This window comes from Monodon monoceros, unplaced genomic scaffold (genome assembly GCF_005190385.1).
Source record: "Monodon monoceros isolate NGI ecotype Baffin Bay Population unplaced genomic scaffold, NGI_Narwhal_1 Super_Scaffold_6, whole genome shotgun sequence".
In the NCBI taxonomy this organism is placed as follows: Eukaryota; Metazoa; Chordata; class Mammalia; order Artiodactyla; family Monodontidae; genus Monodon; species Monodon monoceros.
This window is the reverse complement of record NW_021703783.1, coordinates 16606397-16628442: the sequence shown is the minus strand read 5'-3', so window position 1 is coordinate 16628442 and position 22046 is coordinate 16606397. Positions and strand designations below refer to the sequence as shown.

Sequence of the window (22046 nt, the reverse complement as noted above, 5' to 3'; positions counted from 1 at the left end):
ATAATACATAATCTTTTATGTAAGTATAGGAGATTGTGGTTGGGCATATTTTAGGGAGTATCTGAATTGTTGCCTCATTGCATTCCAAAGAAAAAGAATGTTTTATAAAGATTATATCTTCACTAGTCCTACCCATTAATATGAAGGCGAAATTAACTGCAAGGAGGTTAATATGAGAAACAATTTTTGTTTCTAAAATTGTTCTAAAATTTATTTCAGAATTCTTTTTTTAATGAAAGGATATATGTATCTTTTAATTAGGTAACACATTCATATGGTTTTAGACACAAATAGTATAAAGAGATGAACAGTGGGAAGTCATCTTCACACCCTTGTCTTTCAAAAATGAGGTACTTTTAACATAGAATGCCAGTTCAGTGGTAGGTATTATGCCCAATGACATAGTTCAGTTCAGACCCTCCACCTGCCCCCCTTTCTGTTCGGATGGTGGATTCTCAGATCCACTATCTATTTTTCTTTTCTGGTCCCTACTAGCATGGTTGCCATTAGCATCAAGAGCCATCAATTTGTATTTGTACTGAAATGCCTAATTAGAAAAGAAACAAGTACTTTAAATATATGCCAATGCAAAGAAGACAATGATGGCTTTTCTATCTTCTTGGTAAACAGCGATTTTCCTCCTAGTATAGATATAATTCCATTTATAATTGTAAAAGAAAAGGCTCAGAAAACATATTTATTTATAATGAATACATTTTGCCTTCTTCATCTCAATGTCATTATAGGCCAAGTAAAGGGCAGCAGCAGTCAGGGTTAGAGCGGTCATAGACTGAATTATGAAGAAGATTTTTTTCTAATCTTTACATGTTGATCCCAGAATTTTAGTGTGGAATTTAAAATTCTGTATAAGTAGGATACTATAATCTTTACAATAGGAGTGACATGAAGACTCTTCATCTTTTGACATAGGTCCTATTCTATGGTTCTAGGCTCCACCAAGGATAATTTGCCAGCAGCTGTAAAACCATTAGAACTTTTGGGGGAAGATTGAAAAAGAATTATCCATTCTTGAAGCATGACAGAGAAAAGTTATTGATCTAACTCCTCCAGCTACCTCTCTTGTAGTTCTAAAAATTGTTCTCGGCACAAATTCCACTTTTGTGAAGGCAGTGTCTTCTTTTTTTTAATTTTTATTATTTTATAATTGTTTTTATTTTTCTAATGAAATGTTTCACTTAGTGTGAAAGTGTGCATATATATATAGATGTATATATCAATATATATATATATTTTTAACATCTTTATTGGGGTATAATTGCTTTACAATGGTGTGTTAGTTTCTGCTTTATAACAAAGTGAATCAGTTATACATATACATATGTTCCCATATCTCTTCCCTCTTGCGTCTCCCTCAAGGCAGTGTCTTCTTACCTATGAAATGCCCGCATAGTTGTCTTAAATTGCTTATAATAGAGTATCTTTTGAGATACACGAAAACAATTCACTTGATGAACTTAAAACTTTGTTATAGGCTCTTATTCCTATTATTTCTAGGAAGTAACATAATTTACGATTGAAAATATTGAGAGCAAAGAAGTACAAAACCAAAGCATGAGTGACCAAGGGAATGTGGGAAGTCATTTATATTAAAAGAGAATGTGTCTAACTTACAGCAGCCTTTCTGCCAGAATATCATTTTATAGGACAAAGTTAACTTAACATGAAATGACAGAGGAAATATATTTAGTGTGTTAAGATAAAGGCCAGCAAATGTGTTGTGAAAAATAAGTAGATGGAAAAAAGGATGTGAGAAATGTGTACCCTAGAGTGAATGAGTCATTCTCTGTTTTAAATTAACCAAAGGGGAATTCCCTGGTGGTCCAGTGGTTAGGGCTCCATGCTCTCACTGCCGAGGGCCCGGGTTTGATCCCTGGTTGGGGAACTAAAATCCCACAAGCCTCATGGAGTGGCCAAAATAAATAAATAAATAATAAATTAACCAAAAGAAGTTGGTCCCTCCTTATTTATAGAAACAACAAAACCTCTGGTGGTATACATTTGGCATTAGCATATTAGATGTATCTCTAACTTTTTTTACATAATTGTTTTATGCTGTACTAACTCTCACTCCAGAAAGTGTTAAAATCTGTGTTTCGTGTTTTGAGAAAACCCAGTGAAGATAAGCGCTGACTTCATTAAATTCACTCAGTGAGCATATACTGAGCTTACATGGGTCCCTGGCATTTTATTATATGGGTGTCAATGAGTATTTAATAGAAATAAGGATCTGTGAATTTCCATAGAATTGTAGGCAAAATTTTTCTGGGGAGGAGTTCCAGAGTTTTCATCTGATTCTCAAATGGGTCAATAATCCCCGTCCCACCTCCCTCTCCTCTACCGTCTTCCCCCAAATTCGGAAACCACTGTTCTCTAGACCTAAACCAAGAGGAAATACTTGCAGAACAGGAGTACATGGGTCATGAGGAAATCTCTTTTTATCCACTCATCCCCACTAGCCAGCCAAGAGAAATTCCATAATAAAATATAAATTTCATGTTAACAATTCAAACATCCTTCAGTGTGTTAACATGTCTTAAGACACATCTGATATTGTCTAAAAAAAAGGGTTTTGACTAAAAGGGGGTAGAGGATTGAAAGAAACCATGGGTTGGCACCATGAGAAAGTGGAGCACCCGAGAAAGTGGAAGGGGTTGGTGGCAAGAGAGGTGAAAATGTTGGAGGAGCTGGTTCTTTCCAAAACGTATTTACTTACCCCATAAACTTGCCAAATACTTAGTGACACAAGCTTAGAACAGAGCAAAAAACAAAGCCAGCTGGAATGAGAGAGGCAGTGTAGGGTAGCAGTTCTGAGCAAGGGCTCTGGAGCTGGGCACCTGGCTTCAAATCCCAGCTCTCCCACGTTGCCTGGCTTGGTGAACTTGAGGAAGCTATTTATTCTCTCTGTGCCTCAATGTCTTCGTGTGTAAGATGGGGATAATGGTAGCCTCACTTCCTAGGGTGGTTGAGAAGATTAAATTAGTTCATGCATGTAAGGAGCTTAGTACCGTGCCTGGCATAAAATAAATGTTGCTATTACTAGGTGGACTGGGGCTTTTCCTTCTCTGCGTGTGTAAGAGGATGTTGTTGCTGGTTTGAAGCCAAGCCTTTGTCTATTTCTCCTGGCAGCCGAATGCACTGTGATGGGTATCCCCAGTGTGACCACCAACCTCTCTGGCTTTGGCTGTTTCATGGAGGAGCATGTGGCTGATCCCACTGCATATGGTGAGGATTTTCATCATGAACCCAACTGGGGGAGAAGGGACCTCTAACCAAACAAAGCACGGGGTCTTTACGGAACCCGACTCTAACGTTATCTTGAGGATTAAACTTTTTATACTTCTTGTTTAATTAAAAGTAGATTTCATTATATGGTCCATAGAAAAGATTAGAATGATATTAATATTGAACATATTACTCAAATGACAAACTACAAAAGGAGTGCTAAACTTGGACAAACATTGCCTTTTCACCTTTTTATTTTTCTGAACTGATTTGGCCCTCTATTACCTACAAGTGACAAGCACAATAGCCATGGCTGTAGAGTACATGTATCGATCAGCATAATTATTTTATAAGTTCCATGCCAAGTTATCAAAATTCACATATAAGATGGCAGATGGTATCACCATCTATATGTCCATGCAGCCTAGCAGCAAGAAAAGTTAGAATGGGCTGGATGCTCTGCCTGGGCATTGCTGATTCTCTGGTCTTTTAGAATTGCATTATCACTGTTGTCTTTCCTTGGCTGACAGCTCTGGTCCTCACCCGTGGCTGCATGGTGGGGACACTGGGGAACCTAAAAAGCACTGAGACCCAGGTCCCACCCCGGGGATTCTGGTCAGTGAGCAGCCCCAAGGATGATCACTGATCCAAGGTATCCCTGTACTGCCAGATTTTCTTTAGCAAGATCTGTTTTGTTGGCTGTGTGTTGGTGACAATTTTGAGCCATTGGAAGGAAATCACAGGAGAAATACAGTCTCAGAAGGGAAAAGGTAAAGCAGAGGCAGTAGGGGAGTCAGGGAGTGGATAATCACGCAGTTCGCAATAGACCCTAAGGAACAGTAGAAGTGCTTTAAGGTTAGCCTTATCTTGACTTGCGCTCTGGCTTTTGTGTGCCTCAGGTATTTACATCGTTGACAGGCGATTCCGCTCACTGGATGATTCTTGCAATCAGCTGACTCGGTTTCTCTATGGATTTTGCAAACAGTCACGCCGCCAGAGGATTATTCAGAGGAACCGGACCGAGAGGCTTTCAGACCTTCTGGATTGGAGATACTTAGGCAGAGTAAGCAAGTTGATGATAACACACAGAGGACCCCTTTAAAAATCCCACTGGACGATAAAAGAATTGATTCGAGGCGTAATCTGCAAGGTCAAGTCTGTATCATCGTTAAGATCTCAGTGATGTTTTCACGTACTTAATATGAATACCTTTGAACTTCATGTGAATTCGCAAAGTCCCAACCCCAATTTTTCATATTTAGTTTGAGACCAGAACAGCCAGTCTAGCAGCATCTAGCCATGATCTTACTAATTATTCTATCACCTGGGCTTAACTTGATGCTTTACAGGGTTTCATGAAGATGAGGAAATCAAGAGAAAAGTCCCTAGTTTGTTTCACTCTAAGAGATGATATGATCACATTCCTCAACTACAGTGGGGAGTGGAAATAATCTTGTTTCTCAAAATGACAGGTACAGGAAATACCTCCTTTCAATCCTGCCATTAGTTTATAAATACTCAGACGTTCATATATCTTAGCAGTGGATGATTTAATAAAAACTAAATTGACTTTGCCTTCACATAATGTATCTGCTTAGATACTGCTCAACTCTGGCTGACAAATGACAGATACGGCCATCAGCTGAGTATCTACACACACTAATGCCAGTAGTCACGCTCATTTCCACCCAGGAAGGTTAATTTTGCTGTCTTCATTTTATAATGAAAGCAGGACGATAAGCCCCTTAGAAGCTATGTTTCTTACGTAAGGTCGGAAGCAGGATTTAAAGCCAGTGTGTCTGATTATTCAGGCCCCGTCTTTTTCTCCGTGCCACACTGCTTCTCTATAGAGTAAAACCAGTGTTTCCAGTCGCCTTAGTGCTCAATTCAGAGTTCAATAAAGCCAGTATGTCCTTCCCCTCCAATTTTTGATAGTATTTCTTTACTTATTCCCTGAAAAATGATAAAGCTATAAACTGTCATATTTTTTTCTGATTCTTAAATTTAGGATGAATAAAATCTGCCACTTTAAAAAATATATATATATTTATAAGTAGGAGAATAAGATTTTATAATAACAACTTGGTTATTGAGATATAAATATATAAATATACATCTTTTTTAACCCATGGGTTGGTTTTCTATCATAGTATTACCAGCATGCCAGACACCTGACATTAAGCAGAGCTTTTCCAGATAAATTCCACACGGAAACCACATCGCCACCAATGGTAAATATTTTATGTATCGTTTATTTGTTTTGAAAGCTAAATGTCTTACATATGGTAAAAGTCCTAACAGTACCTTTTATTTGGGAGTAGCTAAATTCACAAACTATTGTACTCTTTCATAGTGTTGCTACAAAGCAAGTAGAGAAACTGACAAATCAGGCCAACTCTAAGCCCTCAGTTCAGTTAGCTTATATACACAGGCTGAGAAGTCCACTAATTCATGCCACTGGAGAAGCACTTCATATGAAAACTCCCCTTGCCTGAGTGCCTGAAACCTCTGTTAGACATCCATTCTTTTGAGGGTTGTCAAAAAATAAACTGGCCTGCTCTCATTGAAAGTGAATTTGCTATCCAAGGAGATGTTGAAATGTAGGGCGACGACTTGGCAAGAGTAATAGTGAATTCGAACACCACGGGAGAAATTGGACTAGATGAACATTTATGCATGGAAATTCAACAGTGCCCACCAGGGAGTCTTCCTCTAATTTTCCCTTAGATATTTATATTCTTGAGGCTAGAGCAGATTACTTGTCATCACATTCACTTAGAAGGAAACACAGCTTGAAGTAGGGCAGTATCAGGCATTTCCCTTCAGTGGAATTAGTCCTTACAGGAGTCTACACAGAGGTCCAAGAGCTAAACTTCTCTGTTCCCTACCCACCAGGTGAAAACTTAGGTGTAAAAGATGAAACCCATATCATTGACTATGAGATCCATTTTAGCTTAGCAGTTCCACACCCCACAGGACCCAACATCTCATGTAAATCCTCACAGATAAGCTTCTATGGTCTCCACAAGGAATGTGAGCAATTACAAGAGTCATCAAATTCAAGGATTTCCAAATACTAGAGACCTTCATCAAGTATTTATAGATCCTCCAAAAGCAGATGTAATTTTTCAATCAGGAGCCACTTTCACTATAAACAGTTTTGCCTAATACCTTATATTCCACCTCTATTTGGTGTCTGGGGACCAGATCTAGAAGGTTAACCCAAGGGAAAATTTGCTCATAGAGAAAATGAAAGTGTTTTGTAAATCCCTCAGTATACAAATTCCACTTCCCATGTCCATGATTCTAACAGAGTGACTTGCGTAGCTTATTTAGAGGTGGTCACTGCTCTTGATGATAATTCAGCTATATTCATTCATTTATTCAACTAATTCAAATAAGTATATAATAAGTATTGAGCTCCTATGCTCCCTAAGTGTAGGACTCAGCTCTTTTTTTTTTTTTTTTGGTATTGCTTTCAGGTAAATATCTGAGCCTTGAAATGAGCCTACGTGTATGACATAATAATGTCTAAAAATAGTTGAAACCCAGAGTGATAAGTGCTGTAACAATTTTACACATTTGTCTTCCTGATTGATGAAGCGTCTGCACTCCTAGAGAGCAGGGATCATATTTTTCATCTTTGTTTCCTCCTGCCCCATAGGTGGTGCTTAGTATGTGTTTATCAAATGAGTTATCTCAGAGCATCTTAGGAAGAAGGGCAATTGATTAAAACCTAGTGATGTTTGCTCATTAACTGAAATAGAAGGAACGGGTGGTCAGTGAAGTGGCCTGACTTCCAGGAACCTTTCTAGTGGGTGTAGTCCTTGGAATATCCAGGCTGCTCATGTTCTGGAATTGGATTGAGCAAATCTGAAGGATGACATAGACACTGATAATCTCAACAGTGTATCATGGCAGTTGATATTAAAGGCTCTGGGACGATAACAGCCCTGGAACCACTCTTTGCTCTACCACTTACATGTCGTTTGATCTTGGGCAAATCATTGGCCTCTTGGACCCTCAATTTTCTTCTGTCAGCGGAAAGAACAAATTGGTCAGAGATTAAATAAGATCACATGGGGCTTCCCTGGTGGCGCAGTGGTTGAGAGTCCGCCTGCCGATGCAGGGGACACGGGTTCGTGCCCCGGTCCGGGAAGATCCCACATGCCGCGGAGCGGCTAGTCCCGTGAGCCATGGCCGCTGAGCCTGCGCGTCCGGAGCCTGTGCTCCATAACAGGAGAGGCCACAACAGTGAGAGGCCCGCGTACCGCAAAAAAAAAAAAAAAAAAAAAAAAAAAAAAAAAAAAAAAAAAAAAATATGGTCATATGTATATAGCCCCTGGCATATTTCAGTGCTTGATAAAAGAAAGCTATTTATTTAAGGAGTCTCTCTTGAGTGTGGTTGGACCAGAATCAAGATAAATCAAAGTTAATAGCCCCTGAACAGACCAAAAAATCCAACTGTGTTTTTTATTAAATGCACATGCCAAGTGTGTACATCATTGAAAAATCAAAAAGCCATTCTAATGTTTTGTGTCTTATTTTTGTCTTTGGCAGACAGAAGGGTTTAAATATCCCAGGCCTTCCTCAGTACCACCTTCTCCTTCAGGATCTCAGGTCTCTAGTCCTCAGAGCAGCGATGTGGAGGATGAGAATGAGGATGAAAGATACGATGAGGAAGAGGAGGCTGAAAGGGATCGGTTAAATATCAAGTCGCCATTGTCTCTGAATCACGTTCCTCGCGGGAAGAAGAAGCTGCACGGCGAATACAAGAATTGAATTCCACTCTGGTCGAACAGGCTAATTCAGTGAGAACATAGTAAGAATGATTATTGAAAGAATGTCACATGGTTCATTCTCTTCTTCTCAGTATAACAATGGGATTTATTCTCTGCCTAAAAAGTGGAGGAGATTAAGTGAATGGCAATTTTGTAATTTATAATAAAATCCAACTCCTTTTACCCCTGTCAGTTCAGGCTCTAGGAAGAGTGTTAATTAAAGGAGGAAGAATGGAAGTGTTTTTTAAATGGTTATTTTAAGCAATAAGAATTTTCATTTCCTAATGCTGATTTTTTAGTTATCATCACCATAATCCTTGGCTTAGTGTTTTGTTTGTTTGTTTGTTTGTTTTTTGCGGTACGCGGGCCTTTCACTGTTGTGGCCTCTCCCGTTGCGGAGCACAGCCTCCAGACGCGCAGGCTCAGCGGCCATGGCTCACGGGCCCAGCCGCTCCGCGGCCCGTGGGATCTTCCCGGACCGGGGCACGAACCCGTGTCCGCTGCATCGGCAGGTGGACTCTCAACCACTGCGCCACCAGGGAAGCGCTACCTGCTAAACCAATCTGCCATTTCCCCCACAAAGGATCCTGATCTTAGCTATGAATGTGTTCTACCTTTATATTTCAAGTAATTTGGTCTTTAGTGATTATTTTTATTTTTCACATGAGGCAGAACCATGAATTTATACCTAGCTTTGCAGACAATCAAACTCCATAGGACAGTAGCTACCCTAAATCCAGATGTTGATACATATTAATGCATATGTACAAGGTCACTTCTCAAGTTAATGATCAGGAGATGTTACCATTGTACTGTACCATCTGACTGTAACAGTTTTTTTCTATTGTTTAAAAGGAAAGCCTTTTTGAAAACTTGGTCAGTCTTCCATAGGTGATAAATTGTTAAATCCATATGAATAAATATATCAATATTTAAAGATTTAACTGCATTGATAATGTTTAAAATTCTTTTAGACATTTAAATAAGATAATATGTGCAAAAACACCTACTATAAAATAGTGCCTTATGAAGGATAACATTTAAAACTATCTTTTAAAAAAAGTAGCCAAAAGAAAATAGAGAGTCTACTTAATTATAATAAGGACAATGTCTCTGAGACATTGTTGAATGAGTGTAGTTAAACATATTAATGCTTTAAATGTAGTTAAACATAAATCAGCAAAAAACAAAACAAAACAAAACCCAAACCCCACATTCACTCATGGATTGTTTTTTCCACAACTGAATGTTGTTACATTTAGATCACAGTGAATACCTTGGTTGGCCCAGGTCTGTAGGGGCTCTAAAAAAATTTAGGTCTTCTCAGTGCTGGGTTGTTGATGGCAATAAGGGAAGAGAAACAACGACAGTGTGTCAGATGGTGCAGGACCAGTGGAAAACTGCACTCCAGCTCTATCACCCCGTTGTTAGGGGAGAGTAGAAGAATGGCAGAGACAAGCAACAACTCAGGTCAAAATGGAAGATCGTTGCAAACTCCCCTAATTTAGAGGTTTGTAAGGAGGGAAAATAAATTACCTAAAGCCTAATCCTTAAAAAATGCCCAATGGATACCAATTAACCCAACTCTCCAAGCTCTGCAGAGAAGATCAGAAAAAAATATGAAATAGATTTGTATTACAATCCAAATACTCATTTGCTGAAGTGCCAGAAAGATCTCATGATAAAATGGGTTTCACTTTTGCAATAACCATGAAAATATATCCCTAATAAAGTGGTGCAATGTGTGTCTTCAAGTGATACTCTTGATTGGTAACTGGTTGATCCACGGCTACTGAAAGCATGAGCTATACAGAAGCTATAACTTCTTAATAAAAAACTTTAAATTCCAGTTTTTTTTGTTTTTTTTTTTTTGGTTTTTTTTTTTTGCGGTACGCGGGCCTCTCACCGCTGTGGCCTCTCCCGTTGCGGAGCAACAGGCTCCGGACGCGCAGGCCCAGCGGCCATGGCTCACGAGCACAGCCGCTCCGCGGCATGTGGGATCCTCCCGGGCCAGGGCACAAACCCGTGTCCGCTGCATCGGCAGGCGGACTCTCAACCACTGCGCCACCAGGGAAGCCCAAGTTTTTTTTTTTTAAATGAAAGAATAGTTCTTTGATTAGAAATTAGTACAAATGGTATAGGACACATGGAAATGACTGATTTGCAAACACCTGGCTTCGAGTGGCATGTGTAAGAATCAGTTCCTACCCTGCACTTGGTCCTCTATTCAGACAGCTGCTGCCACCTGACTCCAACCCCTTGCTCCAGTCACTTAGTTATCCTTTCCCCAAGACTGACAAAGCCTGGTGTCTAGTTGCTCTTTCCCCAATATTGACAAAGCTCGGTGAGGAACAACCAATAGGATTATTAGGTGACTGTGTGTCTAGCACAGCACCTTATACACAGTAGTTGCATAAATGAATGGTCTTATTGGGAGAAACATAGTTACAAAAAATTGATGCTCTTAAAGTATGTATAAAAAAAGAAAAAATAATAAATAATGTATGTATCCATAAATTGGAGGACAGGAAATATGGAAAATTGTGTGTGCCTGACCAGCTGACAGCAAAACTTTTTTTATGCATTGTACCACCCTTCCTTCCATGGTAAGGGCTAGAGTGAACAGAGCTGGCTTTACATATACAGATGGGAATATAAAATATTACAAGTGCTATACTAGTAGCTTTCCTGGACACAAGGAGGTCTCAGAAGAGGGATTGGTTAAGTGTACTTGAGGAGATTGAAAGCGACTTCCTAGGATGATCCTAAATTTCTGTGAAGTAATGTGGGAGATACAACTGCCCACTTCACATTGTGGTTGTAAGGATAAAATCAAATTAGACGTGAACATTTCCTTAAGGGATTTATAGTCCAGTAGGAGGAGACCAACAGGTTACATTCCCAACTCCTCTTTCTCCTGAGGCCAAGGTAAAATAATGTAACTCAGGGTTGGTAAGATATAGACTTTTATTTCTCATCAGCAGGTAAAGAAGAAATGCTAGTTGGAGGCTGATTTTAACCTCTCACCTTCTCTCCTTGCTTAGGATCACTATGGTGGGGGAGAGGAGTCATCCACTGGGGAAAACCAGGGGAACAGAGTAATTGAGAGACCACCCTGGAGGCCACGTAGCCACAGGGGAAGAAGGCTATAGAGGCAAAGAGGGGAAGAGCAACTGGAACGGGGTGAAAGGGGCTGCAAGTCCTATCTGGAGGTGGGGTATTCTAGTACATGGACATGCACAGGAGGCATATATTTTCCAATTTTAAAAGACAAGCCATACAACGTGAAAAGTTTTGAGCACTGATCACTTATTCATTTCAGTCTTGAACAAGATAGAAACAAAGAGAATTGCAAAGACACCCCCGGAGAGAGAGAAAGTTACAGCAAACCGGGCACATGCAACTACTGGGTTAATGTGCACATCTGTACAGCAGAACAATGTTCAGGAAATTCAAGTACTTGTAATATTGTAGCTGATATTATAACAGCCGTTGGTCATTTAGACAGCTTTTACAAACTCTGTTTTAGTGGGAAATACTTGAGATTGTTCTAGTTGTAGAAGAATTACTTTGTAAGATAGACTTTAAATGTATTCTGGGACTAGACATAGTATTTAAGTAGTCCATATGTACAAGTCTATGTCAGGTGAGTTCATAATTCTCAATAAACTGGACATATACACTGTCTAGAAAATCCACTTTAAAATCAAACAATAATTAATGACAGGCACCTATTATAATGCCACATAGTTTTTTTTATTGCTAGCATATTATTTTTTTGGCAGACATCAATGTTACATTAACTTGAATACAGTTTCATTATTCAATTATGAAATGAGATACAGACAAATCTTATAAGCAGGGTTTTGATTACTTAACACAGTAAAATTGTAATTCCAAGTTACAGAGACATTCCCATAATGATATTCTTTAGCTACTGACTAATAGCTATATACTGATGACAATAAGAATGGACAATACTTTCTACTTGTGACATTTATCAATAACAACTCTCAAGTAATTAAGTCAAAAATAATGAACATGATGGTCGTATTGTAATTCCAAATAAATATACTATATGCTTGCTGTAGGTATGTGTGTATTTTATTTTTCAGATAGTACTGAACCCTAGTTGAGTTAAAAAAATGAATAAATTAGGCATATTACCATGCATTTTGTATCAGGGTGCCTTTATGTTATGTTTTTATGTCAAATAAAGCCTAGAGTTCTAGTCAATTAGAGTAAGTAGTGTTTGAGTCTGTTTAGCCATGGAAAATGGGTTACCTCTACAAAACTGGTTTGTTTCTTTTGTACAAGAGCAGCGTGTGCTTCCATCTGCTTATTTCCCAGTAACTTTTAGATCCTTGTTTCTAAACTGAATTCGGGGAGATCCCCAGAGAGCACAAGGGGGAGCTTCCAGCTGTAGAACCTTCCACTGGCTCCAGTCTCACCAAGGGTCCCCTCTCTCACCAACCACACTGCAGTGTCTGATCACAGGGCTTCTTCCCAGTCATCCCTTCCCTCTTCCCTTCCTGACAACTTACCTCTCCTGGATACTAAAAGAATCACACTCTACTCTTTCCCATCTTGCCATGCTTCCCCGCCTCACCCTCCCTGGAGGTGAGAAAAGGGGGAAAAGGAGAGGAGATTCTCTGCTGAGTGATAAGACAGTGCAAGTGGGTAACAGAATGAAAAAAAGCAGCTAAGAATGATTAGATCAAGATGGGTATTTGTTGTCACAAAACGAAAGAACACTCTAAAGAGTCTTCAACCTAATAATTATAAATGGGCTAAAAAATTCAAGAGTAAGACACAAGGCGATCTAAACAGGACCTGAAGCAATGGAAGAAAGCAATGATGTTCTCACTAAGAGCTCAACATCACTTTAGCTTCTGAAAGAATAAAACTGGCTGCACATGTTCCTAAGATTACAAATGAAGATAAAAAGGGTCCACAGGCTTTATTCACATGGTTCATGTTTTCAACAAGAACTATAATTGAATGGAATCTGGTATATTTTCACCAGTTTAGCAGACTATCTTCTAGGAATCTGGTTTGATCAAAGTTTTCTTCTCCAGCTGTAAGGATAAAAAAAAATACATAACATAAACATGTACCCTGTGTTTTGTAAGAAGAAAATATAAGATGAAGAGAACCTCAGGAGATAAACATTTGCCCCCCTACATTATGTCAACTCAGGCACTCTGCTATGGAAACCACCCCCAAATTGGATTTTGATTGATTTTGTTTCAAAAATTTCCCCCTCAGCTTGGTATGCATTGAGGAATTCACATCTGACATGTGAATCTCTACAGTGAATTTAACTATTACATGGTGTGTTTGGTAGAAATCTGAAAAGGCCACATGCCTTGCTCTAAATACGCCTCATGTCTAAAATACCCCCCAGTAGAACCATTTACTTGCATCAAGGTACTGTTTCTGTATTTCCTGTTAAAATGCATTTTAGCTGGGAAAGATGACAGAGGAACACATTTGCACATATTCTCTTACAAGTTGAACTAGATGTCTGGGGTGGAAGTAAGACAAAAAGAAGGGACACTTGTTAGCTGGGCAGGACTGCACTTCAGAGCAGGAAGAATCACCTCTGGGGTGGGGACAGCGGACTGAGATGACAGCAGATTCCTAGGACTAAAAATGGGTTGAAGGGCTGAAACTGAGGATGGGGAAGGGAGAGGAAGCTGCCAGAGGCAAACTTCTGTTCCTCATTTTATGTAAGGTCATCTCTAGAGAAAACCACTTTCCCCTAGTTAGTTACAATATGGTTGGAATATCTGAGTTATAGTTTAACCTGAACTGGTAGCAAACTTCAAAATACTGCTGATTATCAGCTACTCTATTTTTTTAAAAAATTTTATTTTTCTATTTTTAAAAATTTTTATTGGAGTATAGTTGATTTACAATGTTGTGTTAGTTTCTACTGTACAGCAAAGTGAATCAGTTATACATATACAAATATCCACTCTTTTTAGATTCTTTTCACATATAGGTCATTTCAGAGTATTGAGTAGAGGTCCCTGTGCTATACAGTAGCTCCTTATTAGTTATCTATTTTAAATATACTAGTATGTATTTAAAGGAAAGGAAAAAAATAAAAAAGAAAGGAATCATCCCTGTATATCCTCCATTAAGGTAAAAATCCACTACTTAAAATAATAATCTACTACATAAAATAAGTCCAAATAATACCTAGGGGCTTCAGAATAAAAATATTAAAGGTGACTAGTGATTAATCTATCATATGGGAATCCAAAACTTTCCCATCCATTTAGACTGATAAAATTTTGTTTCCCCATTTCATCATCAGAGACAAGCCACTTCGGAAACTTCAATAATTAAAAACTTGAATTTATTCTCCAACAAAGACTTGAAATGGAGACCTACAGTCATATTCTTCTGTAAAGTTTCTAATGAAGATCCCTCTCCTCCTCTTTAAAATTAGCTCTACATTCTCCATTCCAGCTCACTTTCCTTTCTGGCTCTGCACATCCTCCCAGCAATTAAATCTCAGACTTCACTAACAATCCATCTCCAACCTCACTGTCCTCCTACTGACTTCAAAAATCAGTAAGAAGGACTTCCCTGGCATTCCAGTGGTTAAGACTCTACCCTTCCACTGCAGGGGGCATGGGTTCCATCCCTGGTCAGGGAGCTAAGATCCCGCATGCCTCGCTGCGCAGCTGGAAAAAAAAAAAAATCAGAGTGCCAAATGCTGAATTTAGAAAAGACCACCTTGGATGCAGCATCTTCTACCCATGATTCAACTCTTTCTCACCTTTTCATCACAAGAATTCTGAAAGTCATGCCAGTAAGCATCCACTTAATCTCTTAACTCTGCAGTTTACCTTCTTTTCCTAAATTCCCTCGAAACAAGGTTTCAGAACGGGCAAGGCAGCAGCAAATGATACCACTGGGCAGGGGCTGAGGAGAAGACTTGTGAACCGTGATTAAATGACTCTTCCTACCCAACACAATCTTCCTTCTCCTTTGATTTCTGTACTCTTACTAAGCATTCTGCTATATTTGATGCTTCTCATCACTCCTTTCTTGAAACTTTCCATCCTCGACTTCTTAGATTCTCTGTTATTCTGGCTCTCCTCCTACCTTTCTGCCTGCTCCTTTTGAAGTCCCTTCACTGATATGATTTTCCCCCATTCCCTTGATCTCTGGGTATTCTCCAGGGCAAATCCTTTATTATCTGCCCTTTTCCCACTACATCTGAGGCCTAGGAGAGAGTTCCATTTTCATGTTTCCAACCTTCATTAACTGGCTCTGAATTTCCAGTTGTTCCCAAACCTGACATCATCAGAATAATGTGAGTGAACTTCTTAAGGATACAGATTCTGGGGCCTCACTCAAGTAGTATGGAATCAGACTCTCTGGACCTAAGGCCAAGAAATCTGTATTTTCAGCAAGTTCTACAGAGAACTCTGATGGAACCAGTCCACATATGGAGAGCAGAGAACCAGTGACCTATACACCTTTATCCACTGGAAAGGCTCCATCACCTCAAACTGAACCTTAATTATATCCACAGGCATTTTCATTTGTCAGTATCACCATTTTAAACTCACAAAAACACTTTAAAAATGTGCTTGACTCTGGATTCTCTCTTTCGTTTTAAAATTTTATTGAAGTATAGTTGATTTACAGTGTTGTGTTAATTTCTTCTGTACAGCAAAGTGACTCAGTTATACATATATTTTTTTCATATCCTTTTCCATTATGATTTATTACACGGTATTAAATATAGTTCCCTGTGCTCCACACGAGGACCTTGATTTTCATCTGCTCTTCCTTCCGGTATGCCTCAGGGCTGAGCCTCCATTCCCACTGACCTCATCACTCCACTCCTGAATGACTGCCTTAGTTTCTCACTGACATCATCACTCTGGCCTTTCCTCTTCAACACCATCCATCTGAGAGGTGGCAGGGCATAGCTGAAAGAGCTACAGCATCCCACAGCCCTGAGTTAAACCCCCCATATCACTTCCTGCTGTGTAAACTCCCCATATCACTTCCACTCTATGTGGACCTTAGGAAAGTATATACAGCTCAGGAAGGGTCAGTTTTCTGGGCTATAAAGATTAGCATTAATATCTGACATACAGTAGATGTTCCCATATTGTAGCTATTGTAACTGCTCTTATGGTTACCCTATAAGCAATAACCAGTTTCATCTTCCTTCATCATGTTCTCTTTCTGGTAAAAATCCATGGACCATCTGATTGATTCTCAGAAAAAGAATAAGTTACCCCCTGTTCTTTTATCCCAGTACTAGTATGTATCTGCAATGTGATAGTGGGCAAGCTACTCAATCTTTCTGTGCTTCTATTTCCTCGTCTGTAAAGTGTAGATAATGACAGTGGGTAATCCTAGGAGGTAATTCATTTGTTATGGATTAATGAATTATTAATAAATGTATTAATCCGTATCAAGTGCTTGGAACAGTGCCTGACCCACTGCATTATAGTAAAACCCTCAATAATTATTAGCTAGAGGGAGTAGTAACAGTAGTTGTAGTCATAGCTATACTATGGCCATGACTCTCACAGTCTACTGTCCTACTGACTGTTCACCCTGCCTTTTCACTGCAAAGGCCATTCTCATTCTTGCTTTTGTTTAATCCATTTTCTTCTCTACCTGTCACAGTGCCTGGCACCTAGCAGGCATAAATGCAGATTTGCTGAATTCAGTATTATAATCCCCTCCACCCAATCAAGTCAGCCGCGGACTTTCTCTGATTTCAGAAGACCTCTCTAGGGCTTCTCTGGTGGCGCAGTGATTGAGAGTCCGCCTGCCGATGCAGGGGACACGGGTTCGTGCCCCGGTCCGGGAAGATCCCACGTGCCGCGGAGGGGCTGGGCCCGTGAGCCATGGCCGCTGAGCCTACCTACGCGTCTGGAGCCTGTGCTCCGCAATGGGAGAGGCCACAATAGTGAGAGGCCCGCGTACCGCAAAAAAAAAAAAAAAAAAAAGACCTCTTTATCCCACTCTCTTCCATTTGCTTCTCGTAGGTTTTTTTTGTTTGTTTTTGTTTTTTCACAACAAAGCCATAAACTAGAAGCCAGAAAGAGCCCCCTGCTCTCTTCCCCTCCCTGATGGGGCCCGTCCGATAACAGGCAGGGAGCACACAGGCTTTCTCTGCCAGCACAAGTGTCAGAGCCCAAGGCCAGCAGCCTATGCTTTGACCACTAGACTACTCACTGTATTTTGTTAAATACATTTTAACATTTAAGTTATGTCATAAATATGGCATCATTACAATTTTTGAGAGGGAAAAATCTAGATCTGTTGAATATGCTTTGATGACCTCTATTGTTAATGCTAATAGAAAGTACGTACTTTGTTTCATTTGGCTCTTAGAGCAACCTGCCCATGGATGTCATTATTTCATTTTACCCGTAATGACACTAAGGCTCAGGGTCACCCCGCTAGTAAAGCAACAAGGCCAAGATTTGAACCCAGTCCTGTTATACTCCACAGCCCTGGCTAATGTGCAACAAGATGCCTTAATGCAATTAGTGGTTTTAATGCTACATGGACAGAGAGCCTCTATTTGAAGAACACACCTAATCCTGGTATGGAAGAAGCTATATAGTATAATGCAAATCACACAGGCTTAGAATCAGAACTAGCCCAATCTCTTAGGGTGAACCATAAGAAACTGCTGTGTTTGTAAGTAAAAAAACAGTGATTTTCAGCTATTTCATTTGGTTCAAACCTTAATAGCGAGTAACCGGATTTGCGATTATTTAAACCTCTTTTGGCCTCAGTTTTTTCAAATATAAAATAATGAAGTTGGACTTTCTGGAGCTCTAACAGAAATAAAAGCTCCAATAGGCTATGGATTATGGAATTAACATGAAATCCCCCAGTCTCATCAAGGAAATGTTTTTACATTCTTGGGAAACACTTTAATGAGCAGCATGCTAGTATTAAAATAATAAACATCTCTGTGAATTCTGGTGGTGTGGGCAACCGTTAATTATTTTTAAAAATCTGAATAAATAAAAGCAACTTCATTGTACTCAACACAGAATGCCCAAAGCACTCAAAGCTTCCCTGTCCTGCAGTTAAAAGAGGTCACTATAATTATACCTTCTTGCAGTTTCTGCAAGGAAGCCAATAGCACAGCTGCTGCCTCTGGAAGAGTTAGTAGTTGGGGATTTGGGCTTCGTCTTTCTGGAGAAACGAAAAAATAAATACAGATTCTATTAGCATTTAAATATTCATATAGATAAATCCTATTCCAGTATGCTATAATACTAGAAAATCTCTGTGAAATACCTCTGTGATCCCTCAGCAAAGAGCCCCTTACACAGAATGATTTTTACAAGTTGAAACATTTCACACTTCCCTTAGGCATTGCTTACAACTGGTTATGTTGTGTATTACAGGGAATGGAAGAAAATTTAAACTATATACTACAGAGAATTTCATGAAAGCAAGGAGGATTAAGATAAAGAACCCATGAGAAATTTCCCCCTCAGAGCTTAAAATGGGATGTCTGGGCTGAAAGGTTTAGATGGGACCCTGCCTGGAGCCTGGACTATCTTCTCTCTTGTTCCTTCCAAAGCACTTTGAGAAAATAATCTACCTTCTTGGCCACATGTAAATCAATTATTTGACTGAAGGAGAAACTACAAAATATTCAAAACTATTTCAAATCTAAGCTGACAGAAGACAAACGGTCCTGATTCAACACAAACCATGATTTTTAATTTGGGAGCTGCTGAAGTGGGAAAACAAAACTTACCCTCCTACGGTAAAAAAAAAAAAAAAAAAAAAAAAAAAGGTTAATTACACTGCAGGCTTGAAGAAGGTAAACAAAAATTTGATAGGCACCTATGTGCTCAACACAGTGTTTGGTATTTTTCAAAATGAGTCTACTTGGTATTTTTAACAATCTTGAACGTTTATCAAAATGAATGGTATTGTTATTTTTAAATCCAATGGCATGGAAAGGTTTATCATGAAACAGTCTCTGGCTCCATCCTTAAAGGCTCCCACTTCTTCACTATTTCTGGTTTTGAACCTTTTGATAGTTCTTTTTAGTAATATAATAGAGCTGTTTGAAGTTTTGAGGCAAATCACCATTTTAATAATGATGATGATACCAACATTGGCAACAACAACAGCGTTTAAGAGAAATCTTGTAAAGATCATGCCCTAAACGGGAGGCCCATTTCTCGGACGGGGCAGGCGCACAGCTCTCATATCCATCCTGACGCCCGGGAGCGGAACCCCGGCCCCCGCCGCCCACCTCCATACTGGCGGGGCCTTGCGATCCCCAGCTCCCGGCGCCGGGCGGGGCCGGCTCTCCCCCGGGAAGGCCCACGGGCCAGTCTTGGAGGCGGAGCGCGCCCCTCCGGTCCTGCGCGGTCCTCTGTAGCCCGCGGCTCCCTCACCCCCGCGCACTCACCGGGCGGCGGCCGGTCGGCGAGGTCCTTCCTCCGGCTCTGGTCGGAGATGAAGCGGCGCCCCTCTGCCAAGGCGAGACACGGGCTCAGCGCCCACCCGGCCCGATCGATCGGGGTTCCGGGGTCGGGAGCGGGCGGGGCCCGGTGCGCGCGGAACTGCCCGGGTTGGGGCGCCGGCGCGGATGAGGGAGGAGACCACGGGTAAAGTCCGCACGCCCCCCGCCCCCGGGCCCCCGAGTGAGCTTCGGAGGGGGCGGCGATCTCGCTCACCAGCCAGGGTGGGGCGGTGTGTCCCTGGAAATCCCAGTCTCCCTTTGGGCAAGAGCCAGCAACCCTCCGGTTTAGGGTGGAGGATTTCTGATCATCTACCCCCGCCCCCCAACCTTTCTCCTTGATTAACTGAGACCAGGATGACCTCGATTATTTATGGGAACAAACTCGATAGGATTCTCTCCCCACAGCTCTACATCTATCCCACCGATTCATGCACCCCTACGGATCTCCCTCTATTGCTGTCGGAAGAGCAAAGTATTTGGAACGTACGTGCACCCTTCAGGTAGAGCATAGCTTGTGGAGTCCAATTCCTTCTCTCAAAGAGTCTCTATAACCCGGGGAGAAGAGGAAAGCAGTTAGTAAGGCGTTGCTGCCCAGCCCACTATTAGGAAAAAAAAGAAGGGAGGGGAGGGAAAGAAAGAAAGGGAAGGGAAGGAAGGAGGGAGAAGATATTAGGAAAAGAAGGGAAGAAATTGAGAGAAAGAGAGAGGGAGGAAGGAAGGAAGGAAGGCAGGCAGGCACACAGCGCGTGGAGTCCCAATTTTTGCGTTTGATTACCTGCGGAGCACTGTTCGAATTTCCCATGAAAGAAAACACCAGGAAAAGAGTCAAGGTTGTTACCACCAGACTTCTGAATCCCTGTATGAAAAGATCAAAGAAGTCGTTTCTATGCCTCTATAGGATCTTCTGCTTCCTTCCCTGGCGCCTGGACAATTACAAATCCCTTACTTTTTGCTATGTTCTGTTTTAGCGCTCAGAGGGTGGGGCAGAAGGGGGTTCCCCAGTTTATCGTCTAGTTTATCCACAAAGAGTTCTTTTTTAAAAACAATTAATTAGAAATATATTATTTTTATTATTTAACCCAGATGAGGATTTGGGTGAACTAGTGAAACTTTTTCTTTGTAAAATCAAATGATTCTGATATTTTAAAGGCATAACGTTTAACTATCCTTTAGCCTCTGAAACACTTATTAAACATAAAAGAGGTAAAAAGCTATACAACTTTTTTATAAAATAGCTAAAAAAACTCAAGTATATAAAACCTTTACTTACCTTCATGTTCTACACCTTTCCAGAAGCTGCAATAACTATAACTTAACCTCTGAGTTTTCTAATTTTGTTCTGAAGGTGGGGCTTTTAAATCTTAGGGTCAAGGATCCCTCCTGATTTTGCATAGAGCTAGTGTCCACAGGGACTTCCTGTCAGTCTTCAAGATTGAGAGGATCTGATGACTCCTCCAGGGAGATTCAGTTGCAGGAAGCAGGGGAATGATTGATGGGTGAATATCATTTACTGTCCACATCAGCCAGGAGATATTCTGAAAATATCAGCATCATGACCTTTGATTTCCCTATTAGCTTCCCAAGGCAGTATTATTATTATTATTATTATTATTATTGAAAATGATTAATAACCCCAGGCAGAATCAAAAGTAAATGAACAAAGTAAGAAAACTTGTCTTGGGTAACTAACTAGCTATCAAGCTAACACCGGTGAGTAAAGATGAATCATTTGGGTAGAAATGAAAAGGTTAGGGAATCTCAATGGATTTTGACATCAGTCATTCACTTAATTATCCATTCAATTATTTAACAAATATTTATGGAATGCCTACTATGTAACAGACATCCTTCCTTTTAGTTCAAGGGGCACAGCCATGTATTAAAAAGACAAGTCTCTGCTTTGACCATGCTTATCTTCTAGTCAGGGGGGAAACACTCCAAACCGGTAAATAAGGTAATTACAGAATTTTAAAATGCTTTATAAAGGAAAAGTAAGCAAAATGATGTGATAAGGTAAGTGGTGGGCTACTTTAGGGAAGGTAAGAATAAAAGGGGGTCTGGAAAGATAAGGTGGAGTCAGACATGGGATAAACTGGGGTGGGAATCAGTATTGCTGACATTCTCAGGCAGAAGAAAAATACAAAATCTTGGGATGGCAAGGAGCTTGGCTTGTTTGAAGAACAGGAAGGAGACCAATGGAGCCAAAGCTGTGTGGGTGTCAGGGGAGGACACTGTAAATTGAGGTTGGAGAGTAAGAAATGGCAACTTGGTTGTAAGCAAAAGATGATGATGGCTTAGACTAGGGGAGTCCTTGCAAGGAATGGAGAGCTGTAATGAATTTGGAAGGCAGAAAACATGGACTTGTGGATAAACCGTATATGAGAGTTTAAGAAAAATAAATCAAGGATGACTCTTAGATTTTTGGTTTAATCAATGGGTGAATGATGAAACTCTTTATTGAAATTGGAGAGACTTCATAAAGAAGCAGTTAAGAGAGGGAAATAAAGAGTTGCCTTTGGACATAT

General features: G+C 40.2%; 2 protein-coding genes across 2 annotated transcripts in view; one reads left to right on the top strand and one right to left on the bottom strand.

Moving 5' to 3' along the window:
• The window catches only part of GYS2 (glycogen synthase 2), a 59720-nt gene extending 51285 nt beyond the window's left edge, over positions 1–8435 (top strand). The window contains exons 13-16 of the mRNA XM_029205631.1: positions 3148–3243; positions 4143–4306; positions 5394–5474; positions 7804–8435. Coding sequence (XP_029061464.1) covers positions 3148–3243; positions 4143–4306; positions 5394–5474; positions 7804–8025 — 563 coding nt within the window. The 3' untranslated portion in view covers positions 8026–8435. The remainder of the gene's footprint in view (positions 1–3147; positions 3244–4142; positions 4307–5393; positions 5475–7803) is intronic.
• Positions 8436–11637: 3202 nt separating this feature from the next.
• SPX (spexin hormone) lies at positions 11638–20797 on the bottom strand. The gene is made up of 6 exons (XM_029205335.1): positions 20792–20797; positions 20297–20377; positions 20009–20066; positions 19468–19530; positions 18144–18227; positions 11638–13102 (listed from the first exon to the last, which is right to left on the bottom strand). The coding sequence occupies exons 1-6, from the start codon at positions 20795–20797 to the stop codon at positions 13044–13046; spliced, it is 351 nt and encodes a 116-aa protein (XP_029061168.1). The 3' UTR covers positions 11638–13043.
• Positions 20798–22046: the final 1249 nt, after the last annotated feature.